Here is an 18,777-nt window from a genome sequence, read left to right on the forward strand (position 1 = left end):
GTTGTATAGTTTTTCGGATTAACTACCGTATATACTCGAGTATAAGCCGACTCGAGTATAAGCCGACCCCCCTAATTTTGCCACAAAAAACTGGGAAAACTTATTGACTCGAGTATAAGCCTAGGGTGGAAAATGCAGCAGCTACCGGTGAATTTCAAAAATAAAAATAGATGCTCCATACCATTCATTATTGCCCCATAGATGCTCCATATAAAGCTGTGCCATATATAATGCTCCATACCATTGATTATTGCCCCATATATTATCCATATATAGCTGTGCCATATAGAATGCTCTGCACCGTTCATTATGGCCCCATAGATGCTCCATATAAAGCTGTGCCACATATACAATGCTCTGCACCGTTCATTATGGCCCTATAGATGCTCCATATAAAGCTGTGCCATATATGCTCTGCACCGTTCATTATGGCCCCATAGATGCTCATTATAAAGCTGTGCCATATATGCTCTGCACCGTTCAGTTTGGCCCCATAGATGCTCATTATAAAGCTGTGCCATATATGCTCTGCACCGTTCAGTTTGGCCCCATAGATGCTCCTTATATAGCTGTGCCCTATATGCTCTGCACCGTTCAGTTTGGCCCCATAGATGCTCCTTATATAGCTGTGCCCTATATGCTCTGCACTGTTCATTATGGCCCCATAGATGCTCATTATAAAGCTGTGCCCTATATGCTCATCACCATTCAGTTTGGCCCCATAGATGCTCCTTATATAGCTGTGCCCTATATGCTCTGCACCGTTCATTATGGCCCCATAGATGCTCCTTATAAAGCTGTGCCATATATGCTCTGCACCGTTCAGTTTGGCCCCATAGATGCTCATTATAAAGCTGTGCCATATATGCTCTGCAGCGTTCAGTTTGGCCCCATAGATGCTCCTTATATAGCTGTGCCCTATATGCTCTGCAGCGTTCAGTTTGGCCCCATAGATGCTCCATATATATCCGTGATATATATTACGCTGGTGCTGCTGCTGCAATTAAAAAAAAAAAAAAAACATACTCACCTCTCTTGCTTGCAGCTCCTCAGCGTCCCGTCCCGGCGTCTCTCCGCACTGACTGATCAGGCAGAGGGCGGCGCGCACACTATATGCGTCATCGCGCCCTCTGACCTGCACAGTCAGTGCGGAGAGACGCCGGGAAGATGGAGCGGCGGCCGGCGTGTGGAACGTGGACAGGTAAATATGCGATACTTACCTGCTCCCGGCGTCCCGCTCCTTCCCCCGGACAGCTGGTCTCCGGGTGCCGCAGCTCTTCCTCTATCAGCGGTCACCGGCACCACTGATTAGAGAAATGACTATGCGGCTCCACCCCTATGGGAGTGGAGTCCATATTCATAAGTTTAATGAGCGGTCCCACGTGACCGCTGTACAGGGGAAGAGCTGCGGCACCCGAAGACAGTGTGACGGGCAGGGGGAGCGTCAGGATCGCCGGGACTAGGTAAGTATGCCTCAGCGCCCTCTCTCCCGCACCCGCCGACCCTGCCACAGACCGTGACTCGAGTATAAGCCGAGAGGGGCACTTTCAGCCCAAAAATTTGGGCTGAAAATCTCGGCTTATACTCGAGTATATACGGTATGTCTTTTTCCTCATGTGCAGGACCTTAGGTATCCATGGGTACGACCACTAACAACTAGCTAACTAATTGTCACTATATCAGTGGTTGTAACCATGGATATGTAAGGCCCTGCAATGACGGTACATGAGGTAAGCGATGTGGTGAATCAAAAAACTATACTACATTTCTAAGTGGAGGTATTTGCTATTATTATTATTACTTCACCTACTACATATTGTGATAGGATCTTGGAGATGGGAATACCCCTTTAACTTTCAGTTGTTTTTTTACAAGTTAGAGCAGTGTTTCCCAACTCCAGTCCTCAAGAGCCACCAACAGGTCATGTTTTGAGGATTTCCTTAGTATTGCACAGGTCATTGAATGCTTGCCTGTCCAGGTGATGCAATTATCACCTGTGCAATACTAAGGGAATCCTGAAAACATGACCTGTTGGTGGCTCTTGAGGACCGGACTTGGGGAACACTGAGTTAGAGGATGACCTCAGCTCATGGAATAAAGGTGAATTCTCCTGGTTCAGAAAAAATAACGTTCTGTAAATGACAGTATTACCTAGATTGCTATATTTACTGCAAATCATCCTATTTATTCCTTTCTCTTTCTGAAACAAAATTCTAAATCCAATATACTTAATCTACACTGTTCCCACTCCAAATTATTGGTCAAAATCGCACACGATATCTGCCCCTATCTATATGCACCCTAACATGGTCACGGCCCCTCTTATCGCATATCAAACATATCTCTATAATAATAATAAAAATGTCACTTAGTATTAGTCACACACAGAAAACGCTTTCTATACCACACTCGAGGAATTTTAAATGACCCTAAAGGACCTTTGTTCCCTGTAACAGACAATGCCAAGTTCCTTGCAAAAACAGCTCATGTCAATCTACTCTAAAGTATTAATATAAAAGGTTCATAGTATATAACATGTTCACTTACCTAGTGGCACAGTGACCACAACGTGATCTGCCACAAAGCTGTCCCCATCTTCACACTGCACCTTCACTGGATACACATGCGAGTTGTCACCATGAAAAGATCCATCCCAGTGAATGCTCTTCACTGCTTTCTCTAATATCACAGTGCCATTTGGAAGGGGTGACTTAATCTGGTTCACAAGGCTTTCATAACCTCTAAAAAAAGACCATTATAAATAGTCTTTGCAAAGTATTACAAGGATTTTATCGTAAGCAACAATGCAGGCTTTAGTCACTAGCTAGTACTAGGCAAACTACCCCAGAATTGTATTAACAATACTCACTTAGGGAAGGTGCAGTCAAGCCCTGGAAGCATTGTATATTCCCCAAAAGGGCAGAGTGCCACATGGTCCATACTATGGGTTCCACTTACACAGCATTCCATATTGAGCAACCCCCTCAAGTAAGCCATATACATCTCGAGCAGCTCTTTATCCCACTCATGTGAGCTATTAACAATCTTCTGGCGGATAAAATGTCCTACATTAGCTTCCGGGTCACAATCGCCACTGGTAAAATTCCGGGCTTCCTCCAGCCAAGTGTAATACAAATCTGAAATTATGGTCAAATTTTCTGGTTTGATCCTTTTTCCAGAACTACTGAAAACAAATGCGATGTCAGGGGGATGGCCATGAATGTTAATTTTTTGGTTCTCTTCAAGCAAAGCATCTGGGTCTAAAAGACCAAACTGAGATGCCAGTTGGAAGACTGGATTGCGTGGAGATGGTCCGTGAATCCATTGTGCCCCAACCTCAATCAGACCTTTTCCTATAAGAAAAAAATACAATGTCGTTAGGTAACTGATTATTTTCTAATTACATCGGCATAGTGTCATAGTGACATATTAGAAGCTTTGATCGGTGAGTGTCCAGGTGTTGAGACCACCATCAATTCTAGAAATAAGAGGCAGGAGAGCTAAGATGAGTACTGTGACTGGCATTTTCCAGCTGTATTGGGCGAGGCCAATGTTCTACTGGCCATTGACTTTCTATTAACCTGTACATTGCTTTACTCTCCAAGGTGAACTCAACTGCTTCTGCCTATTCATTCCAATGATCAGTGGTGGTCTCAATACCCAGATCCCCACAATTCAAAGCTTTTATCAATGTCACTGACATTTCAGAACTTTCTTGAAAGGATATGCAAGCTGGAACGGATTTCAGGCCCAATTCATCATTTGCCTTTTTTGTTTTGGGACATTCATTGCGCTTTTTAGTGCCAAACTCTTCAAAATGGTGTACTCAAGATCAAGAATTTTGTGCAAAAAAAAAAGCTGTTTATTATTGTCTTTACCTTTTTTGCACATTTTAAAAGGAAAAAGTCTCATGATCCTTTAAAATGTTGCATTCAATTTAACATCTGCACAAACATTTCTGGCATAGAAAAAAGAATCTGTCCAGGGGGAAAGAACATTTGTAAATATTCAACTGACTGCAAACATCTGGATTACAAACAACACTCCCACAATGGCGAACAGAGGAAGAAACAGATGAATAAGTAGAAAATTGACCAAATAAAAGTTACTTAACAGAAGAATTGGGCACAAAACAAAAAACAGTCTTAAAACAGGAGACTATAGACAAGAAGAAAATGCAATAGTGAATCAGCCCTTCATTTCTGGTTGGTCAGTCTGAAATATTTTGATTAGACAAACACTTCCTGCTATAACTATTTTTTCATAAGTCAACAGTACAATTGTTGAGACGAAGATTTGTAATAGATCTTAGAGAAAAATGTCTCTTTCCCCACCTAGCAGCCACTTTTTTGTCTTTGGATCATTGGAGTCTACCACTGGATCCTCGTTGCAGTCAGCGTGGCACTGACCAGAAACAACTGATCACAAACCTGCGTGATCAGCTGTGTCTGTGACACTACATGAAGATGGCTGCTGCTGTAGAGGAGGAGGGATGTTTCTCTTCTGCTTGTAAGCGGTCCTTTAAATCTTCATGACGGGTACAATGAAAGTGCTTCTTTAGCCAGCCGCCAGAAGGGGGCAGAGCTTAAAGCGCGATGGATGAAGCTTGATATGCGGCGCGGCTAAGACTAAGTTCACACTTGCGTTTGGCGGGTCTGCGTATGGCTGCGTACATCCTGCATTAAGTTCCGCCTATGCTCCACCTACGCTCTGCCCACTTCCACATGCGTCCTGCGTACCTATCTTTAACATTGGGTACGCAGTGACATGCGATTGCGTCCGCATGTGACGGTTTGTCTTGCCCACTGAATGCTTGGGAACGCAACTTTTTGCTTTCCCGTGTGGTCAGCGGGCACGTTAAAATGCCGCATGCAGACGCAACCGCATACAACGCATGTCCCTGGGTACCCAATGTTAAAGATAGGTACACAGGATGCAAGCGGAAGTAGGCGGAGTGTAGGCTGAGCTTAACGGAGGATGTACGCAGCCATACGCAGATCAGCCAAACGCAAGTGTGAAACCGGCCTTAGTTTGGCGATCTTGTGCACCTGATTCTACACAAGATGACGCATATCTGCAAGCTAACGCAGTAAAGTATTACACCATGACTAAGGGCCCATTTTATACTGGTGACCATGGCTGCTAAACGATCATTAGTCGGCTACATGTAAATCCATTGGCTTTCAATGAATGGCCGGAATAAAAGGTTGACCACATTTCAATGCGTAGAGAACTGATCATTCTTTGTGCTAGAATCCCCCTGTATGTGCCGCACAATACAACCACTGCAAAACTGAATCAATAGGCTGCGTTTGGATATAAGGAACACATTATTAGAACAAGGTGTATCAAGGCCCGATGCTAAATACCATCCCAAAAGAAGAAACAATATTAAGTTACACTCAAGGATACAATCAGCGAGAGATAATCGGTTTGATTCCCTCAAAAACACGAGCTATAATGTATATACAAAGTACAGGCTCTCTCACCGCAAGGTCCAACTGAAATGATGGAATTACGGTAATTCAATAATCTCCACAGAGAGAAGAATTTTAAAGGGGTGGTCCCATACGAGGGTTGCCAACTTGACTCTTTATTTTTCCGGACAGCTTACCAAGAAATCACGGGCATATAATAATTTTTACAGATTCATTGTTAACCATAATAAATCATTATGATTATAAGTGATCCATTTTTACATACCAAAATTATGATATGAAAACATCAGCTGCATTCACTGTAATCTGCAAAATAATGATAATTACAGTCAAAATAATCTGTAAAAGTTTCTTCAGTTTCAAAAAAATCATGGATTCCTTATTTTTACTGACAGGGTAAAAAAAAGTCTTCGTTTTACACAATGTCCTGGAGTTTCTGGACAGTTGGCAACCCTGTCCGTTTCCTAAAATGTCCTTTTAAACTATCTATCTTTACAGCCTAACCACTTTTGTAATTAGCTTTATTATGCAAAACCCTACACTTCTCCCTCTACAGAGAATTCCTAAATGTGTTTTTTTAACTTCATTCCTTGTGACGTTTCATTTGAGAGAAGTCCTAAACAGGACATCACAGGAGGCTGGGGCTGTACTTACTTCCCTGCAGCGGCTATCGCCCCTCCTGGAACAAGATGTCATCAGGGAGGAGCGCTGCAGCTACTTATCACAGTTTCTTGCATCGCTGCCATATGTCTTGGATCTTTGGTCATGGTGATAGAACCACTAGAAGATGTGAGCAAAGCGCCAGCTTCGATCTCTAACTGTAGAACAAGAAGCCATCGGGGCGGTGATGAAGAAGTGAGTGACACCAGCTTCTCTAACTGCCCCAAATGTCACCAGGGAGCAGATCTAGAAGCTCTGTGAGTGACACCTTCAGAAAAATGATAATTCATTTGAGGGCGGTGCTAGAAGCTGTTGGGCAGCGCTAGTGTCACTCACACAGTCACAAAGTTAGTTGAACCACCGATCCTCCTCTGACATCCTGGTTGAGATTCCTCTCAAACGAAACATCACAGGAAGTTAAAAGAAAACAGAAAACACATTTAGGAATTAGCAGAATAACTGAAGAATATAGAGTATTGTATAATAAAGCTAATTTTAAAAGTGGCTAGAGTGTTAATATTAATATTTCAAAAGGACCTTTTAGGTACCAGAAGACAACTTTAACCCCTTCCCAACCTGCACCGTACTATTACTGCGGAGGTCGGGTCCCCTGCTTTGATGCGGGCTCCGGCAGTGAGCCCATCTCAAAGCCGGGACATGTCAGCTGTTTTGAACAGCTGACATGTGCCCACAATAGAGGCGGGTGAAATCGCGATTTCACCCTCCGCTATTAACTAGTTAAATGCCGCTGTCAAATGCTGACAGCGGCATTTAACCGGCGCTTCCAGCCGGAAATGATCGCATCGCCGACCCCCGTCACATGATAGGGGGTCGCCGATGCATCAGGATGGTAACCATAGAGGTCCTTGAGACCTCTATGGTTACTGATGCCAGCCTGCTGTTAGCGCCACCCTGTGGTCGGCGCTCACAGCACACCTGCATTTCTGCTGCATAGCAGCGATCTGATGATCGTTGCTATGTAGCAGAGCCGATCGAGTTGTGCCAGCTTCTAGCCTCCCATGGAGGCTATTGAAGCATGGCAAAAGTTTTAAAAAAAAGTTTTAAAAAATATGAAAAAAATAAAAAAAATATAAAAGTTTAACCCCTTTATGACCCAGCCTATTTTGGCCTTAATGACCTAGCCGTTTTTTGCAATTCTGACCAGTGTCCCTTTATGAGGTAATAACTCAGGAACGCTTCAACAGATCCTAGCGATTCTGTTTTTTCGTGACATATTTGGCTTCATGTTAGTGGTAAATTTAGGTCGATAATTTCTGAGTTTATTTGTGAAAAAAACGGAAATTTGGCGAAAATTTTGAAAATTTCGCAATTTTCACATTTTGAATTTTTATTCTGTTAAACCAGAGAGTTATGTGACACAAAATAGTTAATAAATAACATTTCCCACATGTATACTTTACATCAGCACAATTTTGGAAACAAATTTATTTTTTTGCTAGGAAGTTATAAGGGTTAAAATTTGACCAGTGATTTCTCATTTCTACAACAAAATTTACAAAACCATTTTTTTTAGGGACCACATCACATTTGAAGTCAGTTTGAGGGTTCTATATGGCTGAAAATACCCAAAAGTGACACCATTCTAAAAACTGCACCCTTCAAGGTGCTCAAAACCACATTCAAGAAGTTTATTAACCCTTCAGGTGTTTCACAGCAGCAGAAGCAACATGGAAGTAAAAAATGAACATTTAACTTTTTAGTCACAAAAATGATCTTTTAGCAACAATTTTTTTATTTTCCCAAGGGTAAAAGGAGAAACAGGTAAACCACTGTTTGGGCGCACGGCAGGGCTCGGAAGGGAAGGAGCGCCATTTGACTTTTTGAATGAAAAATTGGCTCCAATCTTTAGCGGACCCCATGTCGCGTTTGGAGAGCCCCTGTGTGCCTAAACATTGGAGCTCCCCTACAAGTGACCCCATTTTGGAAACTAGACCCCCCCAAGGAACTTATCTAGATGCATAGTGAGCACTTAAAACCCCCAGGTGCTTCACAGAAGTTTATAACGCAGAGCCGTGAAAATAAAAAATAATTTTTCTTTCCTCAAAAATGATTTTTAGCCTGGAATTTTTTATTTTCCCAAGGGTAATAGGAGAAATTGGACCCCAAATGTTGTTGTCCAGTTTGTCCTGAGTACGATGATACCCCATATGTGGGGGTAAACCACTGTTTGGGCGCACAGCAGGGCTCGGAAGGGAAGGCACGCCATTTGGCTTTTTGAATGGAAAATTAGCTCCAATCATTAGCGGACACCATGTCGCGTTTGGAGAGCCCCTGTGTGCTTAAACACTGGAGCTCCCCCACAAGTGACCCCATTTTGGAAACTAGACCTCCCAAGGAACTAATCTAGATGTGTGGTGAGCACTTTGAACCCCCAAGTGCTTCACAGAAGTTTATAACACAGAGCCATGAAAATAAAAAATAATTTTTCTTTTCTCAAAAATGATTTTTTAGCCCACAATTTTTTATTTTCCCAAGGATAACAGGAGAAATTGGACCCCAAAAGTTGTTGTCCAGTTTCTCCTGAGTACGCTGATACCCCATATGTGGGGGTAAACCACTGTTTGGGCACATGCCGGGGCTCGGAAGGGAAGTAGTGACGTTTTGAAATGCAGACTTTGATGGAATGCTCTGCGGGCGTCACGTTGCGTTTGCAGAGCCCCTGATGTGCCTAAACAGTAGGAACTCCCCACAAGTGACCCCATTTTGGAAACTAGACCCCCAAGGGAACTTATCTAGATGTGTGGTGAGCACTTTGAACCCCCAAGTGCTTCACAGAAGTTTACAAAGCAGAGCCGTGAAAATAAAAAAATCATTTTTCTTTCCTCAAAAAAGATGTTTTAGCAAGCAATTTTTTATTTTCACAAGGGTAACAGGAGAAAATGGACCCCAATATTTGTTGCCCAGTTTGTTGTGAGTACACTGATACCCCATATGTGGGGGCAAACCACTGTTTGGGCGCACGTCAGGGTTCGGAAGGGAAGTAGTGACATTTGAAATGCAGACTTTGATGGAATGGTCTGCGGGCGTCACGTTGCATTTGCAGAGCCCCTGATGTGCCTAATCAGTAGAAACACCCCACAAGTGACCCCATTTTGGAAACTAGACCCCCCCAAGGAACTTATCTAGATGTGTGTTGAGCACTTTCAACCCCCAAGTGCTTCACAGAAGTTTATAACGCAGAGCCGTGAAAATAAAAAATAATTGTTCTTTCCTCAAAAATTATGTTTTAGCAAGTAATTTTTTATTTTCGCAAGGGTAACAGGAGAAATTGGACCCCAATAGTTGTTGCCCAGTTTGTCCTGAGTACGCTGGTACCCATATGTGGGGGTAAACCACTGTTTGATTGCACGTCGGGGCTCGGAAGGGAGGGAGCACCATTTGACTTTTTGAACGCAAGATTGGCTGGAATCAATGGTGGCGCCATGTTGCGTTTGGAGACCCCTGATGTGCCTAAACAGTGGAAACCCCTCAATTCTAACTTCAACACTAACCCCAACACACCCCTAACCCTAATCCCAACTGTAGCCATAACCCTAACCACAACCCTAACCCCAACACACCCCTAACCACAACCCTAACCCCAACACACCCGTAACCCTAGTCCCAACCCTAACCCTAATCCCAACCCTAACCCTAATCCCAACCCTAAACCACAACTGTAACCCCAACACACCCCTAACCCTATCCGTAACCCTAACCACAAGCCTAATCTTAACCCTATTTCCAACCCTAGCCCTAATTCCAACCCTAACTCTAATTCCAACCCTAACCCTAAGGCTATGTGCCCACGTTGCGGATTCGTGTGAGATTTTTCCGCACAATTTTTGAAAAATCCGCAGGTAAAAGGCACTGCATTTTACCTGCGGATTTACAGCGGATTTCCAGTGTTTTTTTGTGCGGATTTCACCTGCGGATTCCTATTGAGGAACAGGTGTAAAACGCTGCGGAATCCGCACAAAATTGACATGCTGTGGAAAATACAACGCAGCGTTTCCGCACGGTATTTTCCGCACCATGGGCACAGCGGATTTGGTTTTCCATAGGTGTACATGGTACTGTAAACCTGATGGAAAACTGCTACGAATTCGCAGCGGTCAATCCGCTGAGGATCCGCGGCCAATCCGCTGCGGATCCGCGGCCAATCCGCTGCGGATCCGCAGCCAAATCCGCACTGTGTGCACATGCCCTAACCCTACCCCTAACCCTACCCCTAACCCTAGTGGAAAAAGAAAAAAAAATATTTTCTTTTTTTTATTATTGTCCCTACCTATGGGGGTGATAAAGGGGGGGGGGTCATTTACTATTTTTTTTATTTTGATCACTGTGATAGGTTATATCTCAGTGATCAAAATATACCTGGAACGAATCTGCCGGCCGGAAGATTCGGCGGGCGCACTGCGCATGCGCCCGCCATTTTGGAAGATGGCGGCGCCCATGGAGAAGACGGACGGACACCGGGAGGCCCGGTAAGTATGAGGGGGGGGATCTGAGCATGGGGGGGATCGGAGGACGGGGGGGTGGCATCGGAGCACGGGGGGACCGGGCAGGAGGACGGGGGAGCGGACAGGACGACGGAGGGGAGCGGAGCACCGGACGGAGGACCGGGGAGATCGGTGGTGGTGGGGGTACATAAGTGTTTCCAGCCATGGCCGATGATATTGCAGCATCGGCCATGGCTGGATTGTAATATTTCACCAGTTTTTTAGGTGAAATATTACAAATCGCTCTGATTGGCTGTTGAAAGTGAAACTGCCAATCAGAGAGATCGTAGCCACAGGGGGGGTGAAGCCACCCCCCCTGGGCTGAAGTACCACTCCCCCTGTCCCTGCAGATCGGGTGAAATTGGAGTTAACCCTTCCACCCGATCTGCAGGGACGCGATCATTCCATGACGCCACATAGGCGTCATGGGTCGGATTGGCACCGACTTTCATGACGCCTACGTGGCGTCATGGGTCGGGAAGGGGTTAAATCACCCCCTTTCGCCTCATTCAAAATAAAACAATAAAAAAAAAATCAAACCTTCACATATTTGGTATCGCCGAGTTCAGAATCACCCGATCTATCAATAAAAAAAAAAGGATTAACCTGATTGCTAAATGGCGTAGCGATAAAAAAATTTGAAACGCCAGAATTACATTTTTTTGGTCGCCGCAACATTGCATTAAAATGTAATAATGGGCGATGAAAAGAACGTATCTGCACAAAAGTGGTATAATTAAAAACACCAGCTCGGCACACAAAAAATAAGCCCTCACCTGACCCCAGATCACGAAAAATGGAGACACTACGGGTATTGGAAAATTGCTCAATTTCTTTTTTTTTTTTTTTTTTTAGCAAAGTTTTGAATTAATTTTTACCACTTAGATAAAACGTAACCTAGACATGTTTGGTGTCTATGAACTTGTAATGACCTGGAGAATCAAAATGGCAAATCAGTTTTAGCGAACCTAGCAAAAAAGCCAATCAAAAAACAAGTGTGGTGAACAAGGAACCTTAATGTCTTTTGAACAAATGCAACTTAGGCATGATATCCCTAGGCCTCAATTCTTTCGATATTTGCAGCTCAGATCAGTGATTCAATCACACATGCGTAGCATGAACACGATGCAAATAATATCATCCTTTCCACTGATAGGGATCCTTAAATCACAGGGACTCCGTGGTCTTATCTCTGCACTATACACATATATGTTATCCGTGAGTGCTGACTCTGCTCTATTGCCAGTTAGAGAAAAGTGGAAACTCCTGATACCTGATCTTCAAGATGAGGACTGGGAGATGGCTCTTGAGTCCCCAACTAAGGTATCCCCTTCAGCGAACAATAAAATGATACAAATGTATATAATACATCAATCATATTTAACCCCGTTACGATTATTCAAAATTGGGTGGTCTCAATCTTCAGAATGCCTCAGATGCCATACAGAAATAAAAAGAAAAAAAACACAAGGCGCCCCCAATGTGTCACACTGTATATAGATAAATACAGACTTGGTAGGGAATATGCTCACCTATTGCAGTTGTGAAAATGGGTCACAACTCCCATGCGGGTGTAACCGTAGCAGCAGGTCTCCACAGAAATCCAGGAGGATGTTGGGAGTAGTAGTCTTAGGCAAAATGAAGACCGCGCTCACGGGATATATTTAAAATGGTTTATTTTAGCCTACGCGTTTCAAGAGCGTTCCTGCTCTCTTCCTCAGGGCATGTCATCTTCAGAATGCCTCAGATGCCATACAGGGGAGCCAGATTTTATACACATGATATGGGGATGTCCAGTTATTCTCTCTTTTTGGAAAGAGGTAACTTCATTATTGACCTCTCTTGTACATGTTCCCGTCCCTCTAAATCCATTAGTGTGTTTATTTCAGGTACTAGAAGAAGAGCTGTGGGGACATCATATTCAAATCCCGTTGAGAGAGACACTTTTCTTAGCAAGGAAACTGATAGTCTTACGCTGGATGGGTAATACGCATCCATCTCTCAGGGATGTATGGAACTCGTCGTACCTTACCATTTCCTTACGTAGCTGATGGCCTAGCTCCAGTATGATAAGAGCTCACGGCAAAATATGCATTGTTCACGCTGTACTTCAATATTACTTTATTAATGTGATGGGGATTGTTTTGGCAGTAAAATAGTTTTAGGGTTTTAAGTACTTTAGACATACTGTAATACTTTGAGTTTATATGAACCAGTCTATGCTTTGAGATTTGCATATGAGTGTATTCGTGCGGACTTGGATATAGTATGTAAACCATGTATGTCTATTTGTTCTTCCTTTTGTTATTGTTGTTGCTTAATAAACAAATTAGAAAAAAAAAAAACAAGTGTGGGATTGCACTTTTTTTTTGCAATTTCACCGCACTTGGAATTTTTTTCCCGTTTTCTAGTACACGACATGCTAAAACCAATGATGTCGTTGAAAAGTGCAACTTGTCCCGCAAAAAACAAGCCCTCACATGGCCATATTGATGGAAAAAAAAAAGAGTTATGGCTCTGGGAAGGAGGGGAGCGAAAAACAAGAACGCAAAAACGGATAAGGGCAAGGTCCTTATCCTACCCATGTCCTGATGTTACACCATCTATAACATGTGGTAGCCAGAGTAAGCCACATTTACATTCTAGATTTAATTGTATCATAAGTGTCCCTTTTTTATTCCCTTCCACTACAACTATGACATCTGGTGGCCTGAGTAAGCCACTATATCACTTTCACATTGTTGATTAAATGTGAAATCTGATACACTGTATCCTGTATCCATTCCATTGACACTGATCTTGTTTCTTCCATTTTCTCATAATTGTGCCAACAGTTGTTGCCTTTACAACAAGCTGCTTACATATTGTTCTGTAGCTCATCCCTGCCTTGTACAGGTCTGATGTCCTGGTGTCCTTAAGACAGCTCTTTGGTCTTGGCCATGGTGGAAAGATTGGAGTGTGATCTATTGAATGTGTGGACAGGTGTCTTCTATACAGGTATCGAGCTCAAACAGGTCCAATTAATATGGTAATGAGTGCAGAGTAGGAGGGCTTCTTAAAGACACAGTAACTGGTGTGTGACAGCCAGGTTTCATGCTGGCGGTAGGTGATCAAATGCTTATTTCATGCAATAAAATGCAATTTAATTATTTAAAAATCATACATTGCGATTTTCATTTTTTTTCTTCTTAGATTTTGTCTCTCTCAGTTGCAGTGTATCTACAATATAAATTACAGACGTCTCCATTCTTTGTAGGTGGGAATACTTGCAAAGTTGGCAGTGTATCAAATACTTATTTTCCCCATTGTAAGTATCACCGAGGTGGCTAGCTTCGGTGATGTAAGCCTGTAAAAGCAGGCTCCAACACAGTTAGTTTTGAGCGGAACTTTTAATGGTCTCGGATTTGGGGTCCAGGTTTTAGTAACTGCCACTAGAGCTGGGAGGGACTGCACATACTCATACCTCCACCTCTAGGTCTTTGAACAGACTACTTAAGGCAGCTCAACTGCTTTAATCATTGTCTATGTGGAAAGATCTGTTTTGTTCGTCAGTCCTGATCAGAGTCAGGCTAAGCCCTGTGATATCTGAACTCCTGAGCCATATTGCTGAATTAACTATTTTTGTTTTATTTCTGCTTTCTGCTGGAAAGCTGTATATTTGTTTATGGTGCACACTTATGAACTTTAATAAATCTGTCGGTTTGGACAAAGATACCTCAAGCCTGTGTGAACGCTATCGTGTGCCAAACAGAGCTGAATATCTACAATTGGTGGAGAACATGGGTGAAGTCCAAAGCTAACATGGAAGACGTCAAGCTAACAGAGTCTTTGTCGTGCTCCCAGAAGCAGCAGTGCCAAGAGTTGTTGCACAAAAACGGAGACCTAATCTCGGAGTTACCAGGTCTCAATCAGGTCAAAGAACATGAGTTTCTCCCAGAGCTTCATGTTCACATTAACCTGGAGACCTATCAGATTCCGGAAGCCAGCCAAAAAGTGATCTTGAAATTGGTGAAACAGATACTGAACCTTGGGGTTACTGAAAAATCTAATAGTGGGAGATCCAGTCTAATTGTGTAAAGACTACAGAAAGCTAAATGAGATCTCGAAGTTCGACGCTTAGGGTAGATGAGATGACTGAAAGAAGGCAAGCATGGTACATCACCACCTGGACCTGACAAAAAGATACTGGCAGACTCCCTTATCCAGGAAGGCCAAAGAAAAGACAGCCTTCTCAACGCCAGACTAACGTTACCAACATGTCAGGATGTTGTTTGGGTTGCAGGGAGCTCCAGCCACTTTCCAGAGAGCAAAGGATAGCATCCTAGCATCTCACAAAAAGTATGCAGTGGCTTGTCTAGATGACATCATGATCTTCAGAGATGATTGGGGAAGTCAACTGAACAAAGTCCAGGCAATACTTGATGCTCTGAGGAAGGTGGGTTTTACCATCAACCTGGAGGAATGCACCATGGAGATGGGGGAGGCAAAATATCTGGGCTATGGAGTAGACAGGGAAGAGATGAAGCCCCAGATAAGGTAAAATGATACAGAGTTGGCCACAACCTTTCTCAAAGAAGCAGGTCAGGGCATTTTTAGACACTGTGTGCTACTACCAAAGATTTGTCCCTAACTCCGATGGATCTCCTAAAAGGGACAAAGCTTAGGCAGCCTTTCAGGAACTGAAGCAGAGAGCCAGTGTTGGTGGCATCGGATGTCAGTACGGGCGCAGTCTTGTCCCAAGAGATTAATGGGGAGGAGCATCCTGTGACGTACTTTAGTAGGAAGCTGTCCATTTTGAGAAGAACTACTTCATAGTGGAGAAAGAATGCTTTAGACATCAAGTGGGCATTGGATTCCTGTTGGGCAGGAAATTAGGTTAGTGTCTGACCATGCCCCGCTGAAGTGGATGTGCAAGAAGAAGGAGAACACTGCCCTGGTGACATGGTGGTTCCTAATCCTTTAAGATTTTAACTATAAAATGTAAAGCATAGGCCTGGAAATCAACATGGAGTGTGGATGCGCTATTACGCATACATTGTATGATGGTAGAGGGTGTCCAGTCCACCGGCTTTGGGTATGGGGGAATGTAGGCTTGCTGCTGGACAGGTACTGGATGGGAGATATGTGTCACTAAGCTTGTTAGCCTCAGTGATGTAAACCAGGAAAAGCAGGCTACAGCACAGTTGGTGTGGAGAGGTTTTTTTTTTTTTTTTAATAGGCCAGGATTTTGGGTCCAGGTTTTAGAAACGGCCACTAGAGCTGGTATGGACTGGCTACTCCCATATCTCAACCTACACATCTTTGAATGGAGCTCAGGTGCTTCATTCATTGTCTGGACTGGTGGAAACACCTATTGTGCGGTCAGTCTTGATCAGAGTCAGACTAAGCTCTATAATATGTGAATTGCTGAGTCATATTGCTGTATGAAGTATTCTTGTATTGTTGCTTCTTTATGCTGGAAGGCTGTATATTCATTTGTTTTTGGTGTACACTTTTGAACTTTAACAAATCTGCCAATTTCGATAAAGATACCTCGAGCCCATGTGAGCACTACCGTATGCCAAACACAGCTGAATCCCTTCAGTGTCTAACTGCATGTTTCTATATTATAAAGAGTTTGAACAATGCCCTACATAAGATGCACCTGAGCATGCACAGACTGAATGAGTGAATACTTTTGCTAGCCACTGTAACTATCTACTACAGATCGCTCACTGCGCTAAGCATTACAGAATGCTGTAGATAAGCCCCTGATGCCGGTGGCCTTAGCTCACCTTCGATTTTGGGGGTGACAGGTTCCCTTTATTGTGTATTTTTTTTAACACATTCATACTATTGGATTAGTACTGGATAGGTGTCTTATTGACACCTCTCCATTAGTAACCGGGCTTAATGTCACCTTACAATAGCAAGGTGACATTAACTCCTTATTACCCCCATAGGCCAATGCCACAGGGCAATGGAAAGAGAGGCTAAGTGCCAGAATAGGCATATCTTACAGATGTGCCTGTTCTGGGGTAGCTGGGGGTAGAATTTTTTAGCTGGGGGGCCAATAACCATGGTCCCTCTCTATGCTATTTATATCTGCCCTCAGTCACTGGCTTTCCCTCTCTAGTGGAGAAAACTGCGCGGGTGCCCACACCAGTTTTTTCCGTGAATTAATCCTTTAACACCTACAGCCCCAAAATTTGACACACACACACACACACACACACACACACACACACACACACACTCTACTAACATTATTAGTGAGGGATATATAAAAATATAATGAATATGCAATGGTTTACTATATGTAAACCATGTCTCATATCCTGTCGGGTTCTGTAATGATTTTACAGAAACAGACAATTGAATTATCGGCTATTCTGCTATCTAGCTCTGTATGAAATATAAAGATATATATATGTGCGAGAAAGAGAGACTGTATATATGGTTTCACGACTATTTGAGCCCATGAATCCATTATATGCCCATTTTGCAAGCCGGTGAGAAAATCTCGCTATACGGATGCTTACATGAGAGAAAAATCGCATCCTCGCATTGCACACGGATGACATAAGGATCACTGTTCAGAGAAAATGTCTGCGATTCTGGTCTGTGTAAAATAAACCGTATTTTTATACGTTAAGTGTGACTCCAGCCTTGAGTGAAGTGCCATACTCCTGCCATTAGCACCAGGCAGACCTACTGACTAAACTGGTTCCATCATTGTGTCTGGCATTTTACCTGACAGAATACTTTAGACAGGCATTTCTGTCTGGCTGTGAGAGTGAGGAGCCCTAAGATGTGAGCTTACACCGCTCTTATGTTTAGTCGCAGCCGGATTCCCTCACATAATATCTGACCACTGTCTGTAGGCTCCTGCGACATTAGGAGCATCACTGTAAGCCATGCATCTACTGCAGACCACCACCAGAGGTCGCACTGGAGACTAGAAGAAACCTCCTAGTCGTTAGTGTACAAACAGCGCCACCTTGTGTCACGCCTCTGTATGACACGTGTTCCTTGACAGCATTAGCTCCCCATGTGCACATTAGAGACTACGCAACCATCATCCAGGCCCACACATGTCCGCGCCTGCGGTGGCACGGCTGCAAAGAATTACCGAAGCTCTCGGTGCGGATCCGGCCTCCGGTTCTTCCAGTAGCCTCCAGCACCTTTATCTTTTGGAAGCCATGTCGGTGCAGCTTCTCTGCAGTCGCGATACCGGAGATCCCGGCTCCGATAATCAGCACAACTGGATCCCGAGGAGCCATGGGGGGCGATTCCATAGAGTGGTGCGGGCCCGGGGAGCCACAGAGTGCAGCGAGCGGCAGGAGGACTAGTGGGAGGAGCCCGGCGCTGCTCTGCATGGTCACCTCCCGGCTTCTTCCTCTTCGGAAAGGGCGACCAAAGTGCGCGGCTCCGTGCAGACTCTGGCGGCTTCTGGACGGAGTCCACACTCTGCGGCCGCCCAGGCTGAAAACCGGCCAAGTCCCTCCAGCTTGTGCTGTTTTCCTGGGGCAGCCACGTCCTTAACCCCTTCAGGACGGGCCCATTTACAGTTAGTGGCTGTATATCAGGGAGCGTTGTGTGTCAGGTGCCACCTGCCCTGTCACCCACCTGTGTCTATGGGAGCAGGACAGCAATGCTGTTGTATTATTGCCACGTACGTGTGGCGCTGTTCGTGCCCTGCAGAGGTAACATGTCGGTGGCCCGCAGAGGTAACGCGCCGGTGGCCCTCAGAGGTAACGCGCCGGTGGCCCGCAGAGGTAACGCGCCGGTGGCCCGCAGAGGTAACGCGTCGGTGGCCCGCAGAGGTAACGTGTCGGTGGCCCGCAGAGGTAACGCGTCGGTGGCCCGCAGAGGTAACATGTTGGCCTTATTCCGTAGGTACCAGTATGGCGGTACAAATTCATATCATTTTATTTCCATTTTATTACTTGTGGACAGTAAGTACCAGAGCTGTGGGGATGGATTTGCCGGACCCCTGTGCATTGGCCATGTGAGTAGTCTGGCCACTGTACGGGAGGCTCGCGGCTCTCCTACCTCCCAGGATGCCAGGTGGGGCTTTTAAGTAGCCAGGCTGGCGCTATAGGGTCTTCATGGTGTTTCACACAGATGGCATTGCGCCAGCCCCAGTAACCAAAAGCCGCACCTGGGAGCCCAGAAGGTAAGAGCCGCAAGCTTCC

The 18,777-nt window shown here is 44.4% G+C and overlaps 1 protein-coding gene across 1 annotated transcript in view; it reads right to left on the reverse strand.

Annotated features, from left to right (window-relative positions):
• PAOX (polyamine oxidase) overlaps nucleotides 1–18,059 on the reverse strand; it is a 69,971-nt gene extending 51,912 nt beyond the window's left edge. Inside the window, exons 1-3 of the mRNA XM_077250792.1 lie at nucleotides 17,712–18,059; nucleotides 2,870–3,353; nucleotides 2,548–2,741 (exon numbers count right to left, since the gene is read on the reverse strand). Coding sequence (XP_077106907.1) covers nucleotides 2,548–2,741; nucleotides 2,870–3,353; nucleotides 17,712–17,958 — 925 coding nt within the window. The 5' untranslated portion in view covers nucleotides 17,959–18,059. The remainder of the gene's footprint in view (nucleotides 1–2,547; nucleotides 2,742–2,869; nucleotides 3,354–17,711) is intronic.
• Between the last annotated feature and the right edge of the window lie 718 nt (nucleotides 18,060–18,777).

This window comes from Ranitomeya variabilis, chromosome 4, assembly GCF_051348905.1.
Source record: "Ranitomeya variabilis isolate aRanVar5 chromosome 4, aRanVar5.hap1, whole genome shotgun sequence".
NCBI classification, from domain to species: domain Eukaryota; kingdom Metazoa; phylum Chordata; class Amphibia; order Anura; family Dendrobatidae; genus Ranitomeya; species Ranitomeya variabilis.